Here is a 9838-nt window from a genome sequence, read left to right as displayed (position 1 = left end):
AAGGCCGCCATACCTGCGGAAAGCCGAGTATTCCTCTCATGGTGAATAACCGGCCTCCCGTTAAATGTGAACGGGACAGCGTGCGAAAAAAATGAGCCGTTGACACGTTAGACACGACACATTTACCAGCGGCTGGGCGTAGACCCCGATTCTATAATCTGTTTTTCTTGGGTGGTCACACCTGATAATACACTGTAAGCAAGGCAGCGGTACTATAATGTGCACCTCTGCAGGTTCGAACCTGTAGAGGTGCACGTTGCTTACCCACAAACTGGCTTGCATGTGCACATACACATCCTGTTGTCGGTGCATAAATTAAAAAGCCCTGGCAGGCAGCAGCTGGGGGGTCAGTGCAACATGGCTAGCGGTTAGCACAATGTCTGTGTGCAAGGAAAAGCATTAGCGAGGAGCAGGTCAAGGATTCTGCAGCCCGGGTGGGTTTTTCTGGAGGGCTGCGCTTCAAAGGACGGCAAGTTTGAAGGTGAAGGCCAGCTGCGTTGTGCGCTGCGGTTTGACTGTAAAAAGCATGTTCAGGAAGGGAAAGGAAATAAGTTTTCCTCCGTCTTATCTTGTCACACGATCCTACAGCTGCAGCATGCCGAGTTCCCGGGCACATTTAGCACCAGTCCCTGCGAAGTCTTTCATGCAAATGAAAATTGTGTTAAAAAAAATGCGTTCTGCAGAAGAGAACACCTTGGCGGCTGATCACAAGTTTTTACATGCCTTGTTAAAACCGTGTTTTAACCGTGTCATCTTACAAATAGGATTCCTGCGTTATCCTCTCTGAGCGCTGAAGCCACACGTTTCTACTCCTCTTCTTCAGAATGGAGTGTGTTTTGCATCTATGAATATTTTATAAACTGCCAACTTAACACTATTGGGGTTTTTTTCGTGGTTGTGCTTGTTTTTTTTTTATGTCTGATGTGATGCTTGTAAATTGGGATCTGACACAGCAGTGTTGTCTTGTACTCAAGCAGTGTGTTTGTGCTTGCACAATCTCGGACTACGAGGACTCGCCGGGTGTCTCGGGGAGGCAGACCTGCATTTAGTCCCTGCAAAGCACCGTGATAACCATCATTTTCTACCACTGGATGTGCGTTAAAGCAGTCCCTGTTGTTCAGACCTGTAATATTTCTCCCCCTCAGATGTCCCGACGTTTTCATTATGGTGTGGCGCTGGGCTGGCTGGGGTTCATTACAGCCCCAGATAACCCTTCAAAGACGCGGCGAGGAGTCTGGCCCCTGCACCCAGGCTCACCTGAAAGGCTTTTGTTAATGCTTATGATGCACTTTGTTTATCCACACCCAGTTTTCAAGAGGCAAGAACTACTTCATGTACAAAGAATGGAGCAACACCCTGCTGTTTGACAAATTACTCCCTATGAAAAGCAATGTCATCAAACAAAGGTCTGGACGCACAATCCTCTTAGGCATGGTACAAAGTGTATACTACGTGCAGTTGCCCCTTACCTTTGCTGTGTTCATATTCATGCTCAACACACATACACACACACACACATATGCACATGCGCACACATGCACACACATGTACACACGCAGACATGCAAACATGCACACACATGCACTAATGCAAACAGGCACACATGCGCACACATGCACACACACGCAAACACATTTACACATGCAAACACGCAGGCATGCATACACATGCAAACACGCACACACGTGCAAACATGCACACGCATGCACACGCATGCATGCACATGCACTAATGCAAACATGCACACACACACACATGCTAACACACACGTGCACACGCAAACACACACACATTTACACATGCAAACACGCATGCACGCACACACATGCTCTTTCTACCTGTCTTTCTCGCTCTCTGTCTCTCTGTCTTTCTCTCTTAACCTACGTATATCAGCAAATGCTTCTATTTTTTCACTGTTAATGCTCTTTTGTAAACCCCAATATCCAGCATTTCCTTAAGAAAAATCTGCAATAATCATCATCATCATCATCAGCGGTCACTCGGGGTCAAGTATGACTGTCCTCCCTCAGGGTCCCTCTGGGTCTTCACATGGGTGTAGAGGCTGATTCTGCAGCCACATAATGGTAGAATGCCTATGCATGACAGCTTTTTACGTGGAGTGGCTGATGCACCTGCAGCCACCACACTGTCCTTGGCAGGGGGTGGCCGGAGTCCAGTGGCATGGAGAGACAAGACGATTGGGGACCACCCTCTGTTGCAGCCTTCATCTGCCTTCAACTGCCGTTGTGACCTGGAGACATCTTCCAACAGTTCCGCCGTTGAGGTCTTTGTTGGCTCGTGCTTCTTCTGGAACCTCCCCCTTGACCTATCCACCTTAGGTGACCTCACCAGGAGCCAAGCTCCGGACGGCATAGCTCTTGGGATCATTAGTACACGCAAGCTTCGCCACCACGACGAGGTGGTGACCCAGGAGAAGATAAACACTGACTGATTAATTGGTTGGTTGCTGAATCATTGATTGATTCATTGATTCATTGATTGACTCATTCATCCCTTGGTTGGTTGTTCAGTTTGTTCATTAATTTATTGATTTATTGAATGATTCATTTGTTCCTTAATTGATTGCTTGGTTGGTTAACTGACATAAAGTAACACAAGAAACACGGAGACCTAGCTAAGGGGGCCTAGTATCCATGGTCGTGTCTATCTGCTGCCTGCACAGCTTCTAGATGGAGATGTAATGGTCTTCTTTGTTCCTTTGTTAAATGAGAAAAAGTCTTGTACCAGCCCAATCCTTACACCCAACCTGACTGATGTGTGTATTGAGATGCTGCACGCCTGAAGATAAAACACTGGCATGGTGTCAGGTAACCCCACAGATCTGCCCCATGTTGACCATGATGCTTTTAAGTTGAGGTCACTCGCCATCAGGTTCTGGCTAACGCCCTTTTCTTAATTGCTTGGTGCAAGGCTAATGTGTTGCACGCCACCATTTTATTTCTAGAAAGACCCATTCAGGCCAATGACCGAGGAGAGACAGCAGTGTTGCTGTCTGAGGGGAACTGAAATACCAAATACCCGGTACGTGACCTGCTGGAGTTTGTCAGAGCAGGTCATTGTCAAAATCCAGCCCTCATATCAATAGCAGCAAGAGTCATAAAGTTGAGAGGTTATGACCTCGGGAGAGGGCCTCATTAGACCCACTGGGGATGTGCTGCTGGGAGCCAATTAGTCCCCAGCTGCCCGGTAGAAGGGCATTACACAGAGGGGAAGATCATTTAGTCACTCCTTCCAGTGACAGGAACAGCAGGTCCACCAAATGAAGGAGCATGCTCGTTTGAGGTTCTTCTGGATGTTTCTGTTATGAGACGTTCACCACACAGATTTTGAGCTGAACATTAAGACCGAGAGCTCCTTGATGATGTTGGGGTATGTTCCCCTGGCTCTGTCCTAACTATCCAGACCAATCTCTGGAGTTCATCACATCGATTTTCGTGATCTTGGAAGATAAGCCAGCTCACTACACGTTGTTTGACTTTTATCTTTTCTTTTTTTTTCTGGTTTGAGTGTGTTTGAGCATGGGGGCATAATTGTTCATTGTGAAGAATCCTCATTGTTAATTGAGAATTCCCAGGTCTGCACCCCCCCCTCCCAATTTTTTTAATCATTTGGTTTTTGGGGGTCTGGGGTTGAAAGAGAGCCCTGGGGGGATGCGTTCATAAATGCCCCCGCCGGAGGAGGGGCAGGGTTATCGCCTGGAAGGGGACCAGTCTTGTCGTCTAAGTGTGGACTAATGAAAACAAATGATCTGGCGAGGTCGAAGGGTCGAGATCAAGGATGAGGGATAACCCCGCCTCCTCTCAATTTCCAAAGCAAGAGATTAATGAGGCCGCTGCAATACAGAGAGCAGCCATTTTTCAGTATCACTTACTCGCCCGGGGCCTCAGGAGCCTACGACAGGGGAGCGAGACCCCACCTGTTGGCTCCTCAGGTTTTGTGATGCTGCGGCCCGTGGCATCGATCCTGACTGGGAGCTGAAACCGCTCCATCATGTTAACAGAGCAAGTTAGAAAACAGCAAGTCATCATGCCCGTTAGCCGGGACTCTTTGCCAAAACTCTTTTCTCCCAGCAGTTCTTCCTTTATAGAACTAAAAATAGGGATAGATTGGCCACTAAATTGGGAGAAAAAAAGGGGAAAATCAGAAATAAATTTACAAATCCTCGATTGTCCAGCATAAAAACAATAGCAAGGCACTCTGTGGGCATTTGCACGTGTTAAACTGTGTGGTGGTCCACTAATAAGAAAATACCAATCACAATGGATCAGCTCCAGTCCCCCCCCACCACCCCCCCACCACCACCACCACAAACACATTATGGACTACAGCAGAATCAAGATGCTGATTCGTGTTGAAGGAAATGCTGCCCCCTTCTGGACAATTCAACTAAAAGCATCAGTAAGGCTTCATAACGAGTAGCTGTAAAATAGAGGCTGATAAACGAGCTCTTAGTACACACTTATTAACCTTAACAGACGACTCAAACATATTAATAGCCGCCTTGTTGGGTTGAATTGTTGTGTCTTGTACTTTCTTCCTTCTCTTTTTCCATGTAAACCCAACCTCTTCCTTACCAACAACCAGACGATGCCATTAACCATTTACAACTAAGTGCCTACAGTTGACTTTCAGTTTCAGACATGCCAGGTCCAAATTCCAGTTCACTTTTCTTCATCTTGCAATGCGACTGTTAACAGTTATATACGACAATTGTCAATATTTTTAACACTTCTGCTAATGTAAGCAAGGTGTGTCGTTGGAAATTATAGTGCACTATTACTCATTCATTTAGCACCGTTTACAGCTGTCCAGGCCTCTCATATTACACGTCCAAACCAGAATAAAGCCAGAATACAATACATGCTGGCATTCAGGTGGAAAGTCCTACTCTGATTTAACACACGATAAACAGAGAGGTAGGAGAGGCACTGCAAAGGAGGATGATCAAATAGACGGAAATTAGATTGAAATTGTATATCAGTGGGGAAGGTGATGGAGTCACCCTCTGCAGGCTCTGCCCATGCATGCTGCACATTATCCATAGGGACGTTTATACCTAATAGTTGCGGAAGACAAAACACACTTTTACTGTGACTTTATATATTATTCATATATCAGTGAGAGAGAGAGAGAGAGAGAGATGCATGACGATTCTTCCCTGGCAGAAATTTAAACGCATAAGTTTACACTTTCCCTCCCTTTACAGCTTTCCTGTGGATTTCATTTTTTTGTTGTTGTATGTATTGACTCAAAATGACCACTTGATGGCACTATAACCGAAGCTAATCTGTAGGACAATGCGGCATTTTAGCGTCCACGTCCAACCCCGCATGCAAAGGGCTGCGTTTCTCACGCCGAGGACCCCTTTTGCCCTTCACTCTGAATTAACCCCTCCCCGTGTTTGAGGTACCCTGTCCGTTAAGGTCAACTAAAACTTTGAGTCAGTCATTCTAAACACCCCCCCCCCCCCGATAACAACAACGCAAATCAACCCTACTTTCACGCCCTTTCTGGTCATGCGTAGTGGCGAACATCTATAGGAGTCCCCCCCGTTTGGCGAGTCGCTTCAGTTTACTACGTTTCCCAACATGCATTGCTGCATAGCGGCTCCTTGTCACTGTACGCTCTCACGCTTCGCCCATAGCGGCGAATTCGCCCAGCATCTCTGCGCAGGCGGCGGGGCGAACGTAGCGTTAAGATCAGAAAACAAACAAAACGCCGAAAGTATGAAATCTGGAGTATTCACGCGATGCTGGCGGTGGCGATGAGGGGAGGGAGACGCGACAGAGCGGTTTTTTCTGCGGTGCCTCTGTGGAGCGAAGGCCGTTATATTGAGAGAAATGCGGACTCCTTTCTCCCGTAGATGTTAAGCGCAGAAGAAGACGCAAGATGAAGAAGCAATTCAATCGAATGCGACAGCTCGCCAACCAAACGGTGGGCAGGTAAGCCAAGCGTGTCAGTGTGCTGTTATCACCTCTTTTTTCTCTCCCCCTCACCCCCACCCTCACCTGAGGAGAGAGGAGAAAAGCCCGTCTCCCTTACGCTGGCTCCCCTGTGTCAGTCATAATCATCAAAATGTGGGTTTTTGTTGCACGCTGTTTGTGTAATTGTATGAAGCAGAGGATGCCTACTGCAACGTGAACAAAGAAAGGGGCTATATTCATCATGCACTTCCTGCGGGGGGGGGGGCTCCTTTGCGTAGGCTAAATGTCCAGTTGCAATACCGCATAGGCAGCATGCAGGCGCATTGCCCAGACCTGTCCACTGTAGCCCAAATGCATTGAATAAAGGCGATCCCAGAATAATAGATTGTCATGGGGGGGTGAGAGAGAGGGTGGGGGGTGGGTGGGATTTTATTTGATACGGGTGGGTGCTGAATATAAATAGACGGTATGTGGGAGATACCAGCCCCCCCCCTCCCCTCGGTCACCAAGGTGTCCGTGATGCAGACGGATGCGGTGCATGCTGCAACGTGAGAGAAAATGCAAAAGAGAGGCGCTGTATAAAATGCAGCTTGATCGATTGATTGATTGATTGAAAAGGGCGCAATGTTTGTCAGCTGTGACGAGTGAAGCACCCCCCCCCCCTGAAGGTGCAGGTTATCATATCCCTGCATTCATGAGGGTCTTGTGTATCTGGAACCTGCTTGGCATGCACTCCCCCCCCCCCCGATTTGTCGTTTGCTCTTTGACCTCGTGATATCATTTTGAATATATTTGTTCCTCCGAGGTAGGGGTGAGGCGGCGGTGGGGGGGGGGGTCCGTAACAAACTGCTGAATAAGCCGGCCGATGGGATGTGTGAGGCTTTTCAGATCAAGTCTGCGGTGAAGAGTATTACCCCTCAAGGGTTTCCGTGACGGTGCCGTACTTGGTTCTGTTGCCCCGATGTGCCCCTCTCCAATGACCACAGCGTGTTGACCTTTTAACATTGGCTCTTGAGCTTGTCGCACCCCGGCTATCCCATCCGCTCTAATCACGTTCAAGCGGAGCGGCTTGTCAGGCTGTGCACCCGGGAGGAGGGGAGGGGGGGGCACAAGGTGTTTTCTTCCCTCCAATGGGGGGGGATTAGCACAAGGTGGTGTGGGTCAGTCTTATTACAAGGCCTTATGTGTGTCTTACACTCAGGAGGAGGGGAAGGGTGGCGGGGGTGGGGTGGGCGGGGGGGCACAGCCCTCGTATATGTTTCAGGCTCTGCTGTCGCTGTCAGTGATTGCGGTGGCTGTCAGTTACCCGCCGGCCGGAGCAGATTTTTCTTGCTACACAGTCTTTTTATAGCCGTTTCTGTGTGAATCATTTAAGCGGCGTGTGTGTGTGTGTGTAGATGTGTGTGTGTGTGTGTGTAGATGTGCATACGTTTGTGTTGGCGAGTGTGTGGAGCAGCATGTGAGCGGAGAAGGTAGCTCTGTGTGTGTGTGTGTGTGTGTGTGTGTGTGTGCGGGGGCTTTATATGTGTGTTCGGCCTTATTTGCATGCACTGCCCACATGCAGTGGATGCCTGTGCATATGCTCCGCTATGCATCCACCTGGCTCTCTGCTGGCCTCCCGACAGTCTTGGAGCGGCGGCGGCAGCCGGGGCCCTGCGCCGTTGTTCCCTCTAACGATGTGCCATAATGAGCAACAACATGTTCTGTTGCCTCACCGCTAATAATACCGGCCCAACAAGGCCAGGGGCCGCTCCCCTCATCCTCCCCTGCCTGTTTATTAAAGTGGGCCACTTGGGTGAACAACCAGCCAAGGTGCAATAGTGTACATGATGGGCCGCTTGGCCCTCTCGGAGACGCAGGGCCGAGTCAGATGTATGGGGAAGACCTGGCACGTTTTCGATCCCGTGTTTTGTTTGGTTGACCTTGAGGGTGTGTTGGCCTCTGGTGTAGTCACGTCGGGAGAGATGGGGAGGAGGATGAAAGCTAAAGCCAAGGTCCCGCCACAATGTGCGACATTCAACACCGCCCTGTCTAGTTTGGTATGACGGCAGGGAGAGCCACACATCAGATGGGAGGAGAGAGGAAGAAAAAAGGTTTTATTATTTTATTGATGTCAGGTTTGCAGGGTGATTTCGTGTGATTGGGTTGTTTTTGGCAGCATCTTCAGTATAGCATGATATCATCTGTGCTAACAGTTTGAATCATAGCTGGTCATGGTCATTTATTGAAACTGTAAGTAATCCTGTTTTTTGGACGGTTTGTCTCGTACGCGTCTAAATATGACAAACAACGCGGGGCCCCAAACTGCACAAGCGTGGCTGTTATTAATAAGCAACGCCCAAGTAGTTGCTAGCCGCCTTTACTCCAGCGTCGTAGCAGCTGCCGTTACTTCATTCTTACTTCACTTCTTCCTTTTCATCCTTTTTTTGGGGGGGGGGGATTTTCCGCCCCTTTTCTCTCCGTTTGTGCCCGTCCAATTACCCCACTCGTCCGCTGCTCCACCCTCTCTGCCCATCCGGGGAGGGCTGCAGACTACTGTAATGATCTGTGCTAGCAAATATTACAACTACCACCATGCCTCCTCTGATACATGAGGAGTCGCCGGCCGCCTCTTTTCACCTGACAGTGAGGAGTTTCGCCAGGGGGGATGTAGCGCGTGGGAGGATCATGCTACCCCCCCCCCCAGTTCCCCCTTGCACCCGAACAGACGCCCCGACTGACCAGAGGAGGCGCTAGTATAGCGATCAGGACACATACCCACATCTGGCTTCCCACCAGCGGACACAGCCAATTGTGTCTGTTTGGGACGCCCGACCAAGCCGGAGGTAACACGGGGACTCGAACTGGCGATCCCCGTGTTGGTAGGCAGCGGATAGACCGCCACGCTACCCGGACGCCCCCTACGTCCTTCCTTTTTAGCGCTCAAAACAGCTTAGTTCCACTTTTTGGTCAGTGTCAGCCAGCCAGACCACTCGTGGTGAAGAGGTCCTGCTTCACGTCGGTGATCAACGACAGCGTCGAAGTCCAGCGCTCCAGCCTGATTTGTGCCACTCGTACTACTGAAAGTGCCAACACTCACAGGCCCAAAAGGTGCTTTTTCCTACAAACAGGAAATCTCCGGATCTCCTATTGTGCTCGTGTGCGCGCGTGTGCGTGCGTGTGTGTGAGTGCCGGTGCTCGTTAAATGTCAGCGTGCCACCGCTCGTTTGTTGTGATATTGTTTTGCTTGTTTGTGGGGACCTCGTCCACTCGCTCCTTTTAAGCTGCGGTGGGAAAGACGCAATCTTTTGAGGCATGGGGGCAGCTAGGGTGTGGTTTAGTCTGGAGCAGCTCCCTCTCCCATTAGTGTGCAGTCACCAGGAAGGGTGGACTTTCCAGCCCACTGAAAGGTCTTTGTGTGTGTGTGTGTGTGTGTGTGTGTGTGTGTGTGTGTGTGTGTGTGTGTGTGTGTGTGTGTGTGTGTGTGAGAGACAGAGGGAGAGAGAGAGAGAGAGAGAGAGAGAGAGAGAGAGAGAGAGAGAGAGAGAGAGAGAGAGAGAGAGAGAGAGCATAGGCATGCAGACCGTGCAGCAGTGTGCATGCACACGTACAGTAAGTGGCGGGGCGCTTTAAACGCAGGTTTTGTCACTGCACCGGTGGTCTGTCTGTATTTGCACCCACACCTGCCTCATTGTGTCAGTGCAGGAGCCGGCGGAGGAAAACAGGCAAAAAGTGACTCTTTGTCATGGCCACAAAGCGCTGCAGCTCCCCGTCGGTGTGCAAGAGTAACTATTTTTAGGGCTGTAAAACACGTCCCGGGGAGGATATTAGACGTGTGGGCTGAGCTTGTCAAGGCAAGCTGTGTGTCGCCGCTGATTGAAACGGAGATGCATTGCGTTTAAACTTCAGCTGGG

The 9838-nt window shown here is 49.6% G+C and overlaps 1 protein-coding gene across 1 annotated transcript in view; it reads left to right on the top strand.

The window, feature by feature from the left end:
* The first annotated feature begins 5735 nt into the window (after positions 1–5735).
* arhgap44a (Rho GTPase activating protein 44a) overlaps positions 5736–9838 on the top strand; it is a 52030-nt gene continuing 47927 nt past the window's right edge. Inside the window, exon 1 of the mRNA XM_056287633.1 lies at positions 5736–5963. Within this exon, the coding sequence (XP_056143608.1) occupies positions 5911–5963 (53 nt within the window). The 5' untranslated portion in view covers positions 5736–5910. The remainder of the gene's footprint in view (positions 5964–9838) is intronic.

This window comes from Lampris incognitus, chromosome 10 (genome assembly GCF_029633865.1).
Source record: "Lampris incognitus isolate fLamInc1 chromosome 10, fLamInc1.hap2, whole genome shotgun sequence".
In the NCBI taxonomy this organism is placed as follows: Eukaryota; Metazoa; Chordata; class Actinopteri; order Lampriformes; family Lampridae; genus Lampris; species Lampris incognitus.
This window is presented reverse-complemented; position numbering and strand designations above follow the sequence as displayed.